Source organism: Salmo salar, chromosome ssa03, assembly GCF_905237065.1.
Source record: "Salmo salar chromosome ssa03, Ssal_v3.1, whole genome shotgun sequence".
NCBI lineage: Eukaryota > Metazoa > Chordata > Actinopteri > Salmoniformes > Salmonidae > Salmo > Salmo salar.
The window spans coordinates 9778805-9794503 of NC_059444.1; the positions used below are offsets into that span (position 1 = coordinate 9778805).

The 15699-nt window shown below is 45.8% G+C and overlaps 1 protein-coding gene across 6 annotated transcripts in view; it reads right to left on the reverse strand.

Moving 5' to 3' along the window:
- Positions 1 to 527: 527 nt before the first annotated feature.
- The window catches only part of LOC106598065 (abl interactor 1), a 55082-nt gene continuing 39910 nt past the window's right edge, over positions 528 to 15699 (reverse strand). For 2 of the 6 annotated variants that reach the window (XM_045714470.1, XM_045714468.1), the window contains 4 exons: positions 14973 to 15182; positions 11064 to 11150; positions 3359 to 3547; positions 528 to 2986 (listed from right to left, as the gene is read on the reverse strand). In XM_045714470.1, the coding sequence (XP_045570426.1) occupies positions 2811 to 2986; positions 3359 to 3547; positions 11064 to 11150; positions 14973 to 15182 (662 nt within the window). In that variant the 3' untranslated portion in view covers positions 528 to 2810. Of the gene's footprint in view, positions 2987 to 3358; positions 3548 to 11063; positions 11151 to 14972; positions 15186 to 15699 lie in introns of all 6 variants that reach the window. The other 4 variants (XM_045714467.1, XM_045714469.1, XM_045714471.1 and 1 more) reach the window with 2 other exon arrangements.

Genomic DNA, 15699 nt, shown 5'->3' on the forward strand with positions numbered 1-15699 from the left:
TGAAGCTTTATCAACACGGAAATAATTGGCTAAGCTAGATCAATTCCTATAGTATTACATGTTGACAGGCAGATGAACATCTCTTTGGCATTGCGCTTCATGTCTTCCATGCAAACTCCTGTTACTATCTGTTAGTTGACAATGAACTTTACTGTTGGTCATTGACCTTACTTCAATGAAAAACTGTGATGTAGAGTTCCTATGGATAGTGTGTTGCAATGAAGTGGCTAAGTTGTGTGTGTGTGTGTGTGTGTTAATGAGTAGTATTATTGGGTGTTAAATTGTTTGGCAAAAAGCCATAGAAACTAATTGGATTTCCAATGCTCTTAATAATAGATTCCATTTAGCTGACACTTTTATCCAAAGTGACTTACAGTCATGCATGCATACATTTTAATGTACGAGTGGTCCCGGGAATCAAACCCACTATCTTGGCATTGCAAGCGCCATACTCTATCAACTGTGATACAGAGGACAACTCTTCCCTCTTCTTTAACTGTCCAAAAGAGAAATCCCCCACCAATGTGTTGTTTCGGTGAGCTGTTTATTACAAAAGACTGTACATAAATGTAAATGAACACATTATATATACAAACCAGGGGCTCTATTCGATCTGCATCGCGGAAGTTCAGCTTTACAGCAAGAAGGCAATGTTCCCACTTTAGCGAAGACGCAATTCACGATAAACACTGCATATTATCAGCTCAATCAGAGATTCCCTTTCAATTTCTATTGCGGCATCTGTAACGCTTCAGCTTTCCAGATTGGATAGAGCCCCAAGAGTCGAGAAATATCACATTCTGTTCCCATGAACAGTTAAGTTACAGATAAACACTTTTTCCACATTTCATCTAATAAAACAGACATCAAATCAAGGCGCATTGTGCCGTGGAGCCCCGAAATGTTTCACGTTTTAGTGGTAAACATAGTGATTGTCTAATAATATTTTTCTAAGAAAATATAAATAAATCAAAATCCAAACTGCTACCAAACCATGACCGGCAGTCTCAGACAGAGTCTCAAAACAATCAATTGCAGTGCTGGAAATGCTTCGGTAGAAAAAAGTTGTTTCTCACAAAATTGACCTCTGATGGAAAAGTTAAAAGTACAATCAATAACTGGATGTAGTGGTAAATTATTATTCCCAATAAAAAATGAAATGTTTTTGTTGTTGATGTATTCATGTAGTCATGCATACATTGAGGTTGAATACTGTTCATGTTGATTATGTTGGCGTTACATGGTCTGCATGTGGCAAGCTTTAACATACCTTTGTCTGTGCGTCATGGCTACTTCATGGTGTCATAACCGTAACCTATGGTCATCACCGTAACCTATGGTCATCACCGTAACCTATTCTTAACATCACTGATGGCTCATGACAAATAAACCTCAAACGTCAGTACGTAAGAGGTATGGACATCCGACCACAAGCAGCCATCATCTTTGCATGGAAGTATTTCATCATAAACTGTATTGGGTCATATCATCATGTCATGTTTGCAAGAAAGTTGTGTATTACGATGCACTGAAATGTGTGTCGAATACAACTTCATCATAAATGTGGAGCCCAAATGTGTCTTCTTTTTTTAAAGACAATCGTTTTAGTACATTTGAGATAACAATGCACTGCTAAATTGTCTACATCCACTGTGATAGAAAGGATAAAGCGTTTAAGATTGAACATTTAGCATCGTTACAAATCACCCCGTACTGCTCAATAAGTAGGCTAGCAGCCTATACCATTCTTTGACAGCCTTGCGTCCTTGTTTTGAGGTTGTGTTGATAATGGAAGGTGATAATTGTTATCAAGCACCAAAGATAAGCACCTATCCAGACCCCACTGACAAACCCAGGATGATATAACTAAAAACGATAACGCAACGGTTGGAACGGTTGCAACGGCAACCCAGGTGTCGCAGATCAAAACCATATAAATTGAAGTCGTATAAAAAGCCATTGAGAACTAAGCAGACGTTCCAACACAATGGAAGCATGATGGAACAAAAGTACAATAATCCGTTTCTTGACGTTTGCTATTTGAAGCAAGCACATTTCAGGAACCATTTTCTACAGTAGCCTGACAGCATAAAAAATAAGTCAGATACAATTTATTTTCCACATAAAATAAAAAAACATTCTTATCAAGTGACAATTGGCCGAGCCTAGGGTAGAAATGGCACTAAAAGAGAAAAAGAAAATAATACCCGAAACACAACGACAAAATATGATTGAGTTAAACCATCTGTATCTGGCACAACTTGGCTTGCTGTTGACCACTCAAAAGACACCGATGAGAACTCACAGGTAAAACACACTACTGACAAACCAACTGTCAGCTTCACACATTACAGTATATACAAGTTATATAACAAAAACAAAACATCACCCGAAATAAGAAAAATCACGTTCATATCTTTTTGCCTTCTACACTCAGTATTCCCCTTTGACGTCCCCTATTCCCTGTCCCATGGCCCAGCTCCCCACCCCTCCCTTCAACATATAGCATAGTAAATAGACTATTTCGCTTCTTATTAACATCTGCAATTTGGACAAAAACAAACATTCGGTCATGTCCTAATGCACTTCTTTATGTTTGTTTTATTCTTTTTTTCTATGTGTTTCTGTGAAAGTAAAATGTCTAATTTGCTGTGTGGATAAGAGTTGTTGCAGGCCCCCCCCCCAAAAAAAAAGCCAACATCTTACTAAAACCTACCTTATCGTTTCAAATACTAAACACAGCACTTGATTCAAAATGGTTGTTTTTTTGGTAACATCTTGGCGTTTTTTCTCTGTCAAAATGGCCACCCTTAGTCTGTGTAGTGCATGATGGACTCTACGTAGTTGCCGGGGAAGAGGCCGGTGACGCCGTTGCAGACGCCCTCGTACCAGCCATCATCGTTCTTCTTGATGATGTAGATGATGGAGCCCTCCATGAAGGACAGCTCGTCCTCCTTGTCCTTGGAGTAGTCATAAATGGCCACCACTGTAAAAATACATTTGATTAATTTATTCAAATGTATTCTCTTATACATTAGCAACCTGACCATAGACAGAGCTGAGTGAGAGAGGACAACTGCTGGGAATAGGGTTGTACATGAAAGGATTACTTAGAGACAATACAGTACAGATTCAGTACTAATATTATAGTCGGCCTAAACCCAAGATATACAATTTGTGGGTGTATAGTATGTACTGCACTAAATTGGCCATCCGAATTTGGATACATTTGACCGTCTGTGTCCACAGACATTTACTTTGCCCCATTTAAAAACAATCTTGTAACAGCCCCTAAATCATGCTGAAACGGCAATCAGTGACTGGTCTCGGTATCTCCGGTGATACCAGTCAAACTCACCCTTCTCTGCGTAAGCCTTGGGGGCCCAGTGTGGGTCTCTGTCAGAGTAGGGGTCATTGTAGTGCACTACGGCCGCCTCCTCATCCCCCTGGTAGTCCACGGGCGGGGGCGGGGGAGGGGGCGAGGGCTCATCAAACATGACCACGTCCTCGGGAGGGGGCGGTGGAGGGGGGGCCGGGTCGTCTGTAACTGGACGGGGACGGGGAAGAAATGGCGGACATTATGGAAGTGTAATTTAATCGACTGGTGTAGTAACTCTATTTATTTCTGTGACATCAATAGAGCCAAGGGTTTCTCCTGACCAAGTGACCTGACCAGGGAAAAACTCCCAAATATACAGTACCAGTCAAAGGTTTAGACACCAACTCATTCAAGGGTTTTTATTTATTTTTTATTATTTTCTACATTGTAGAATAATAGTGAAGACCAAAACTATGAAATAACACATTATGGAATCATGCAGTAACCAAAAAAGGGTTAAACAAATCAAAATATATTTTATATTTGAGATTCTTCAAAGTAGTCACCCTTTGCCTTGATGACAGCTTTCTACACTCTTGACATTTTCTCAACCAGCTTCACCTGGAATTCTTTTCCAACAGTCTTGAAGGAGCTCCCACATATGCTGAGCACTTGTTGGCTGCTTTTCCTTTGCTCTGCGGTCCAACTCATCCCAAACCATCTCAATTGGGTTGAGGTCGGGTGACTGTGGAGGCCAGGTCATCTGATGCAGCACTTCATAACTCTCCTTCTTGGTCAAATAGCCCTTACACAGCCTGGTGGTGTGTTGGGTTATTGTCCTGTTGAAAAACAAATGATAGTCCCACTAAGTGCAAACCAGATGGGATGGCGTATCGCTGCAGAATGCTGTGGTAGCCATGCTGGTTAAGTGTGCCTTGCATTCTAAATATATCACTGACAGTGTCACCAGCAAAGCACCCCCACAACATCACACCTTCTCCTCCATGCTTCATGGTGGGAACCACACATGCGGAGATCATCGTTCACCTACTCTGCGTCTCACAAAGACATGGCGGTTGGAACCAAAAATCTCAAATTTGGACTCATCAGATCAAAGGACAGATTTCCACAGGTCTAATATCCATTGCTCGTGTTTCTTGGCTCAAGCAAGTATCTTCTTCTTATTGGTGTCCTTTAGTAGTGGTTTCTTTGCAGCAATTCAACCATGAAGGCCTGATTCTCGCAGTCTCCTCTGAACAGTTGATGTCGAGAAGTGTCTGTTACTTAAACTCTGTGAAGCATTTATTTGGGCTGCGATTTCTGAGGCTGGTAACTCTGATGAACTTGTCCTCTGCAGCAGAGGTAACTCTGGGTCATCCTTTCCTGTGGCGGTCCTCATGAGAGCCAGTTTCATCATAGCGCTTTATGGTTTTTGTAACTGCACTTGAAGAAACTTTCCAGATTGACTGACCTTCATGTCTTAAAGTAATGATGGACTGTTGATTCTCTTTGCTTATTTGAGCTGTTCTTGCCATAATATGGACTTGGTCTTTTACCAGATAGGGCTATCTTCTGTATACCACCCCTACCTTGTCACAACACAACTGATTGGCCCAAATGCATTAAGAAGGAAAGAAATTTCACAAATGAACTTTTAACAAGGCACACCTGTTCATTGCTGGTTGAGAGAATGCCAAGAGTGTGCAAAGCTGTCATCAAGGCAAAGGGTGGCTACTTTGAATAATCTCAAATATAAAATATATTTTGATTTGTTTAACACTTTTTGGTTACTACATGAGTTATTTCATAGTTGTTTTCACTATTATTCTACAATGTAGAAAATGTGTGTCCAAACTTTTGACTGGTACTGTATGTATGCCACTTCAAATCTACAGCTGGGGTTTCCATGTTTAGGTTATATATATTAAAATATATATATATATATATATATATATATATATATATATATATATATATATATATATTAAAGCAGGGTTTTCCATGTTCAGGTTATATATATTAATATATATATATTAAAGCAGGGTTTCCATGTTTAGGTTATATATATTAATATATATATATATATATATTAAAGCAGTGGGGCAAAAAAGTATTTAGTCAGCCACCAAGTTCTCCCACTTAAAAGGTACACGTCAACTAGGTACACGTCAACTATGACAGACAAAATGAGAAGAAAAAAAATCCAGAAAATCACATTGTAGGATTTTTAATGAATTTATTTGTAAATTATGGTGGAAAATAAGTATTTGGTCACCTACAAACAAGCAAGATTTCTGGCTCTCACAGACCTGTAACTTCTTCTTTAAGAGGCTCCTCTGTCCTCCACTCGTTACCTGTATTAATGGCACCTGTTTGTTATCAGTATAAAAGACACCTGTCCACAACCTCAAACAGTCACACTCCAAACTCCACTATGGCCAAGACCAAAGAGCTGTCAAAGGACACCAGAAACAAAATTGTAGACCTGCACCAGGCTGGGAAGACTGAATCTGCAATAGGTAAGCAGCTTGGTTTGAAGAAATTAACTGTGGGAGCAATTATTAGGAAATGGAAGACATACAAGACCACTGATAATCTCCCTCGATCTGGGGCTCCACGCAAGATCTCACCCCGTGGGGTCAAAATGATCACAAGAACGGTGAGCAAAAATCCCAGAACCACACGGGGGGACCTAGTGAATGACCTGCAGAGAGCTGGGACCAAAGTAACAAAGCCTACCATCAGTAACACACTACGCCGCCAGGGACTCAAATCCTGCAGTGCCAGACGTGTCCCCCTGCTTAAGCCAGTACATGTCCAGGCCCGTCTGAAGTTTGCTAGAGAGCATTTGGATGATCCAGAAGAGGATTGGGAGAATGTCATATGGTCAGATGAAACCAAAATAGAAGTTTTTGGTAAAAACTCAACTCGTCGTGTTTGGAGGACAAATAATGCTGAGTTGCATCCAAAGAACACCATACCTACTGTGAAGCATGGGGGTGGAAACATCATGCTTTGGGGCTGTTTTTCTGCAAAGGGACCAGGACGACTGATCCGTGTAAAGGAAATAATTAATGGGGCCATGTATCGTGAGATTTTGAGTGAAAACCTCCTTCCATCAGCAAGGGCATTGAAGATGAAACGTGGCTGGGTCTTTCAGCATGACAATGATCCCAAACACACCGCCCGGGCAACGAAGGAGTGGCTTCGTAAGAAGCATTTCAAGGTCCTGGAGTGGCCTGGCCAGTCTCCAGATCTCAACCCCATAGAAAATCTTTGGAGGGAGTTGAAAGTCCGTGTTGCCCAGCGACAGCCCCAAAACATCACTGCTCTAGAGGAGATCTGCATGGAGGAATGGGCCAAAATACCAGCAACAGTGTGTGAAAACCTTGTGAAGACTTACAGAAAACGTTTAACCTGTGTCATTGCCAACAAAGGGTATATAACAAAGTATTGACATAAACTTTTGTTATTGACCAAATACTTATTTTCCACAATAATTTGCAAATAAATTCATTAAAAATCCTACAATGTGATTTTCTGGATTTTTTTTCTCATTTTGTCTGTCATAGTTGAAGTGTACCTATGATGAAAATTACAGGCCTCTCTCATCTTTTTAAGTGGGAGAACTTGCACAATTGGTGGCTGACTAAATACTTTTTTGCCCCACTGTATATTAAAGCAGGGTTTTCCATGTTTAGGTTATATATATATATATATTAAAGCAGGGTTTCCATGTTTAGGTTATATATATTAATATATATATATTAAAGCAGGGTTTCCATGTTTAGGTTATATATATTAATATATATATATTAAAGCAGGGTTTCCATGTTTAGGTTATATATATTAACATATATATATTAAAGCAGGGTTTTCCATGTTTAGGATATACTGCCTATACCTACAGTATGAATACCATGCATGCAACAAGTATAATTTCAATAACCAGTTGTCATGGAATTGTTATGTCAGCCTTATGTCAGTCTTATGACAGGTTACCATTTACATGATGTATCGCCCACAGGCTGCTCATATAGCGTTATCAAAATGAGCTCAGCTCTGCCACTCCAAACTGAACAAACAACTTCAATAACTTCCAAATGCCCCTAACAGTACATTGCTTCTGAACATTATACAAACAAAACATGAATTAATATATTCTATTTTATGCAGAAGTCTGATCTTCCAGACATGTGATTACCTGTACTGGCCAGCAGATGGCATGACAGAGCACAGTGTACTCTCTTCTTATCTGTATTTTATTTTACCTTTATTTAAATTGGCAAGTCAGAACAAATTCTTATTTACAAATTCTTATTTACAATGACGGCCTAGGAACAGTGGGTTACCTGCCTTGTTCTGGGGCAGAACGACAGATTTTTATCTTGTTAGCTCAGGGATTCGATGAAACAACCTTCCGGTTACTGGCCCAACACTCTAACCAGTAGGCTACCTGCCGTCCCCACACTCTAACCAGTAGGCTACCTGCCGCCCCTACACTCTAACCACTAGGCTACCTGCCGTCCCTACACTCTAACCAGTAGGCTACCTGCCGCCCCTACACTCTAACCACTAGGCTACCTGCCGTCCCTACACTCTAACCAGTAGGCTACCTGCCGCCCCTACACTCTAACCACTAGGCTACCTGCCGTCCCTACACTCTAACCACTAGGCTACCTGCCGCCCCTACACTCTAACCACTAGGCTACCTGCCGTCCCTACACTCTAACCACTAGGCTACCTGCCGCCCCTACACTCTAACCACTAGGCTACCTGCCGCCCCTACACTCTAACCAGTAGGCTACCTGCCGCCCCTACACTCTAACCAGTAGGCTACCTGCCGTCCCCACACTCTAACCAGTAGGCTACCTGCCGCCCCTACACTCTAACCACTAGGCTACCTGCCGTCCCTACACTCTAACCAGTAGGCTACCTGCCGCCCCTACACTCTAACCACTAGGCTACCTGCCGTCCCTACACTCTAACCAGTAGGCTACCTGCCGCCCCTACACTCTAACCAGTAGGCTACCTGCCGTCCCTACACTCTAACCAGTAGGCTACCTGCCGCCCCTACACTCTAACCAGTAGGCTACCTGCCGTCCCTACACTCTAACCAGTAGGCTACCTGCCGCCCCTACACTCTAACCAGTAGGCTACCTGCCGCCCCTACACTCTAACCAGTAGGCTACCTGCCGCCCCTACACTCTAACCAGTAGGCTACCTGCCGCCCCTACACTCTAACCAGTAGGCTACCTGCCGCCCCTACACTCTAACCAGTAGGATACCTGCCGCCCCTACACTCTAACCAGTAGGCTACCTGCCGTCCCTACACTCTAACCAGTAGGCTACCTGCCGCCCCTACACTCTAACCAGTAGGCTACCTGCCGCCCCTACACTCTAACCAGTAGGCTACCTGCCGTCCCTACACTCTAACCAGTAGGCTACCTGCCGCCCCTACACTCTAACCAGTAGGCTACCTGCCGCCCCTACACTCTAACCACTAGGCTACCTGCCGCCCCTACACTCTAACCAGTAGGCTACCTGCCGCCCCTACACTCTAACCAGTAGGCTACCTGCCGCCCCTACACTCTAACCACTAGGCTACCTGCCGTCCCTACACTCTAACCAGTAGGCTACCTGCCGCCCCTACACTCTAACCAGTAGGCTACCTGCCGCCCCTACACTCTAACCACTAGGCTACCTGCCGTCCCTACACTCTAACCAGTAGGATACCTGCCGCCCCTACACTCTAACCAGTAGGCTACCTGCCGCCCCTACACTCTAACCAGTAGGCTACCTGCCGTCCCAACACTCTAACCAGTAGGCTACCTGCCGTCCCTACACTCTAACCAGTAGGCTACCTGCCGCCCCTACACTCTAACCAGTAGGCTACCTGCCGCCCCTACACTCTAACCAGTAGGCTACCTGCCGTCCCTACACTCTAACCAGTAGGCTACCTGCCGCCCCTACACTCTAACCAGTAGGCTACCTGCCGCCCCTACACTCTAACCACTAGGCTACCTGCCGCCCCTACACTCTAACCAGTAGGCTACCTGCCGCCCCTACGCTCTAACCACTAGGCTACCTGCCGCCCCAAAACTCTGACCACTAGACTACCTGCCGCCCCTACACTCTAACCAGTAGGCTACCTGCCGTCCCTACACTCTAACCACTAGGCTACCTGCCGTCCCTACACTCTAACCACTAGGCTACCTGCCGCCCCTACACTCTAACCACTAGGCTACCTGCCGTCCCTACACTCTAACCACTAGGCTACCTGCCGCCCCTACACTCTAACCACTAGGCTACCTGCCGTCCCTACACTCTAACCACTAGGCTACCTGCCGCCCCTACACTCTAACCACTAGGCTACCTGCCGCCCCTACACTCTAACCACTAGGCTACCTGCCGTCCCTACACTCTAACCACTAGGCTACCTGCCGTCCCTACACTCTAACCACTAGGCTACCTGCCGCCCCTACACTCTAACCACTAGGCTACCTGCCGTCCCTACACTCTAACCACTAGGCTACCTGCCGCCCCTACACTCTAACCACTAGGCTACCTGCCGTCCCTACACTCTAACCACTAGGCTACCTGCCGTCCCTACACTCTAACCACTAGGCTACCTGCCGCCCCTACACTCTAACCACTAGGCTACCTGCCGTCCCTACACTCTAACCACTAGGCTACCTGCCGCCCCTACACTCTAACCACTAGGCTACCTGCCGTCCCTACACTCTAACCACTAGGCTACCTGCCGCCCCTACACTCTAACCACTAGGCTACCTGCCGTCCCTACACTCTAACCACTAGGCTACCTGCCGCCCCTACACTCTAACCACTAGGCTACCTGCCGCCGAGTAAGAGACAGACCCAGTAGTTCAGAGACCTATAGCTCCTGAAGGTCTAAATGCTAAATAATGACCGGAAGGATGAAACTGTGATCTGAGAGCTGGAAAAACCACTAAGGTCACCTGGATAAGAACACGGAGGCATTGGGAGGGTCACTGTGACCCGGGTCTGATTAAAACTGTGCTTGACTTGGTTGAGACTATGCAGTTTTCCAAACCTTAAGTCAGGTGTGTTCAGTGAACAGAGATGGAACCATAGAACACTCTCCACTGTCTCTCAGTGACCATGGCAACAGACAAGACATGGAAGGGGCGTGTCATAAGGCAGTAGGGAGCGTGTGAAAAAGGCATGCCAGACAATACATGGAAGGGGTGTGTCTAAAGGCAGTAGGGAGCGTGTGAAAAAGGCATGCCAGACAATACATGGAAGGGGTGTGTCTAAAGGCAGTAGGGAGCGTGTGAAAAAGGCATGACAGACAAGACATGGAAGGGGTGTGTCTAAAGGCAGTAGGGAGCGTGTGAAAAAGGCATGACAGACAAGACATGGAAGGGGTGTGTCTAAAGGCAGTAGGGAGCGTGTGAAAAAGGCATGACAGACAAGACATGGAAGGGGTGTGTCTAAAGGCAGTAGGGAGCGTGTGAAAAAGGCATGACAGACAAGACATGGAAGGGGTGTGTCTAAAGGCAGTAGGGAGCGTGTGAAAAAGGCATGACAGACAACATAAAAGAGGATTAATAGGTCCTGGTCTGATATATAGGACTGAGGGAGTGGTTTTGATGTTACCCGTGTGTGTGTGTGTGTGTGTGTGTGTGTGTGTGTGTGTGTGTGTGTGTGTGTGTGTGTGTGTGTGTGTGTGTGTGTGTGTGTGTGTGTGTGTGAGACTTACTGGTCTCCTGCACTCTGGCCACAAAGCCGGTCAGAGGGATCTGAGGAGTCAGCTGGACCATAGGAGGAGGAGGAGGCGCTACAGACACTGGAAGCAGCAGCACAGACAGGCAGAAAGAGGGACAGACAGACCAGCGAGAGAGAGAGAGAGAGACAGACCAGAGAGACAGACAGACCAGAGAGAGAGAGAGAGAGACAGACAGACGGACAGACAACAGAGAGAGAGAGACAGAGACAGACAGACAAGAGAGAGAGACAGAGAGAGAGACAGACAGACAGACAGACAGACAAGGGAGAGGGACAGATAGAGAGAGAGAGACAGAGAGAGAGACAGACAGACAGACAAGAGACAGACAGACAAGAGAGAGAGACAGAGAGACAGACAGACAAGAGAGAGAGACAGAGAGACAGACAGACAAGAGCGAGAGAGACAGAGAGACAAACAGACAAGAGAGAGAGACAGAGAGAGAGATAGAGAGACAGACAGACAAGAGAGAGACAGACAGACAAGAGAGAGAGAGACAGAGAGACAAACAGACAAGAGAGAGAGACAGAGAGAGAGATAGAGAGACAGACAGACAAGAGAGAGAGAGAGAGACAGGGAGAGAGAGACAGACAGATAAGAGAGAGAGACAGAGAGACAGACAGACAAGAGAGAGAGACAGAGAGACAGACAGACAAGAGCGAGAGAGACAGAGAGACAAACAGACAAGAGAGAGAGACAGAGAGAGAGATAGAGAGACAGACAGACAAGAGAGAGAGAGAGAGACAGAGAGAGAGAGACAGACAGATAAGAGAGAGAGACAGAGAGAGAGACAGACAGACAGAGAGATAGAGACAGACAGACAAGAGAGAGAGACAGAGAGAGAGACAGAGATAGGGTGGGGGGGAAGGTGTGAGGAACACAAGATAAATATGCTTGTCAGAGATCAAAACAAAGCAGTAAGACACTTAATGTGTGAGTAAATAGGGTTTTTGCTTCAGCTTTTTTCAATTAGCTACCACGGCTTTATTATCAGAGTATCTTCCAAATGTATATTTTATCTAGGATAGTGGCAAGTTACAGATATTACAATAAAACGAGTGGCACTGAAACAAGACAATAAGAAAGATAGCAGAATAGAAATGCCTTGTGGGATGCTTGTTCTCCATAGATAGTAAAACATGCCCAGCGATGAGGTTATCACAACCACAAACTGGTTGAAAGTATGTCATTATGACGTCTTTTCAACCAGTTTTGGCCACTGGGTATGTAGACAAACAACATGGAGCACGGTAACATGATATTTCACAGCACTCTATTAGACACCGTGTTGAATGAGGTGCTATTTCATGCATAGTTCCCAATATTATAGGAATGATTTGAAACAGTTTGCAGGCCACTGGACCCTGTATGGAAAACTGTTGAAATGACATCATTACAATCAGAAACTGTTGAAATGACATCATTACAATCAGAAACTGTTGAAATGACATCCTTATAATTAGAATTTCTGGTTATCTACTATAGTCTCTCTCTCTCTCTCTCTCTCTCTCTCTCTCTCTCTCTCTCTCTCTGTGTGATACACACACCATGACTTTTCCAGGATTTTCACTGCAGACCAAAAATGTGCTATAACTCACCAGTAATTATTATCAACAAATGTGAGAACATAGCAAGGCTCGCTTTGATCTCAAAAAACGCATCTCGCGACTCCATAATTAAAAGACCAGTCGTGCCTATCAACGCAGGCTGACAATAATTATACTCGGATGTGCTCTGCAGAGACTGAGAGGACAGTGAGCAAAACATCACGTCCGGAGGACACACTGATCCAATTCTGATCGGAGTAGCCTAATTGGTTGATATTACTTTTCCATTCGGACAACTTAAATCTATAATCTGCTTGTCCAACAATGTATTTTACTTGCCCCGGGCAAGCAGACAAGCGATAATGTCGAGCCCTGAAAGACAACATAGAGCTACCTTCAGACACATAGACCAGTCACCTGGGTACAGCCATAGAGCTGCCTTCAGACACATAGACCAGTCACCTGGGTACGGCCATAGAGCTACCTTCAGACACATAGACCAGTCACCTGGGTACGGCCATAGAGCTGCCTTCAGACACATAGACCAGTCACCTGGGTACGGCCATAGAGCTGCCTTCAGACACATAGACCAGTCACCTGGGTACAGCCATAGAGCTGCCTTCAGACACATAGACCAGTCACCTGGGTACGGCCATAGAGCTGCCTTCAGACACATAGACCAGTCACCTGGGTACGGCTATAGAGCTGCCTTCAGACACATAGACCAGTCACCTGGGTACAGCCATAGAGCTGCCTTCAGACACATAGACCAGTCACCTGGGTACGGCCATAGAGCTGCCTTCAGACACATAGACCAGTCACCTGGGTACGGCCATAGAGCTGCCTTCAGACACATAGACCAGTCACCTGGGTACGGCTATAGAGCTGCCTTCAGACACATAGACCAGTCACCTGGGTACAGCCATAGAGCTGCCTTCAGACACATAGACCAGTCACCTGGGTACGGCCATAGAGCTGCCTTCAGACACATAGACCAGTCACCTGGGTACGGCCATAGAGCTGCCTTCAGACACATAGACCAGTCACCTGGGTACGGCCATAGAGCTACCTTCAGACACATAGACCAGTCACCTGGGTACAGCCATAGAGCTGCCTTCAGACACATAGACCAGTCACCTGGGTATGGCCATAGAGCTGCCTTCAGACACATAGACCAGTCACCTGGGTACAGCTATAGAGCTGCCTTCAGACACATAGACCAGTCACCTGGGTACAGCTATAGAGCTGCCTTCAGACACATAGACCAGTCACCTGGGTACGGCCATAGAGCTGCCTTCAGACACATAGACCAGTCACCTGGGTACGGCTATAGAGCTGCCTTCAGACACATAGACCAGTCACCTGGGTACAGCCATAGAGCTACCTTCAGACACATAGACCAGTCACCTGGGTACAGCCATAGAGCTGCCTTCAGACACATAGACCAGTCACCTGGGTACGGCTATAGAGCTGCCTTCAGACACATAGACCAGTCACCTGGGTACGGCCATAGAGCTACCTTCAGACACATAGACCAGTCACCTGGGTACAGCCATAGAGCTGCCTTCAGACACATAGACCAGTCACCTGGGTACGGCCATAGAGCTGCCTTCAGACACATAGACCAGTCACCTGGGTACGGCTATAGAGCTGCCTTCAGACACATAGACCAGTCACCTGGGTACAGCCATAGAGCTGCCTTCAGACACATAGACCAGTCACCTGGGTACAGCCATAGAGCTGCCTTCAGACACATAGACCAGTCACCTGGGTACGGCTATAGAGCTGCCTTCAGACACATAGACCAGTCACCTGGGTACAGCCATAGAGCTGCCTTCAGACACATAGACCAGTCACCTGGGTACAGCCATAGAGCTGCCTTCAGACACATAGACCAGTCACCTGGGTACGGCTATAGAGCTGCCTTCAGACACATAGACCAGTCACCTGGGTACGGCCATAGAGCTGCCTTCAGACACATAGACCAGTCACCTGGGTACGGCCATAGAGCTACCTTCAGACACATAGACCAGTCACCTGGGTACAGCCATAGAGCTGCCTTCAGACACATAGACCAGTCACCCAGACTTGTGCACCTCTTATGGGTCAATGTTATGTGTGACGTTCGTCTTAAATCTCCTCTTGTCTGTCACCTAATGTGGCGTGTGGATGTCTGTCTTCCACTGCCCTGAATATCCTCCTCTTTTAGCTGAAGTGAAAGTGAGCTACCTCACATGGACTCCTATCCGAGACACATGGTGAGCCGAGGCCTATTGACGTTGTTCTTTGGTCAGACTCAACATTCCTTCAACCTAAAAACTCCTTTCCATGGTCTTACCTGAGTTCTGGGGGTAGGCAGGGCCCCCGTTGAGGTGGGGCTGCTGGGACATGGAGAAATGGGAGCTGCCGGAGGGCGCCCGGCGGTAGGTACCCGTGGCCGACACCATGGAGGCTGAGGAGGTGGTTGAGTTGTGGCGGGAGACCTGTCGTGAGATGGTGCCAAACTGGGCCATAGGGATGGGACCCAGGCCTGGGCCTTGGTGGGCCGCTGCTGTGGTTATTGTGGTGGGGAAAGGGGAGAGTTATAGGGACAAAGAAGGTAGGGGAAGGAGAGTGAGTTAACTAGTGAACGAGAGAGGTGGAGAAGTATTTGCCTTTCAAATTGAATGAAGTCAACCCAGGTCATTTATTTATATGTGGATAGGAGAGACTCAGCTGTGACTAGAATGTCTGAGTACAACAACCAAACCACACAGAAAAAAAATGACTTCTATGGAAAGATATAATGTGCTGCCAAAATCTAATCAAAATATGTATCTCCATCAGGGTCCAGATGGACAGCTGATGCATCGTATGAGTCTAAAACAAACTGACAAACACTACTGTATGTCCAAAGAGATTCCACACTGACAGAACAAACAGGCTGCTAAGAAAAACCACTAGAGTTAAGTGCTTTGCTCAAGGGAACATCGACAGATTGTTCACCTAGTCAGCTCAGGGATTCGAACCAGCAACCTTTCGGTCACTGGCCCAATCGCTAGGCTACTTACCGCCACATGTGACAT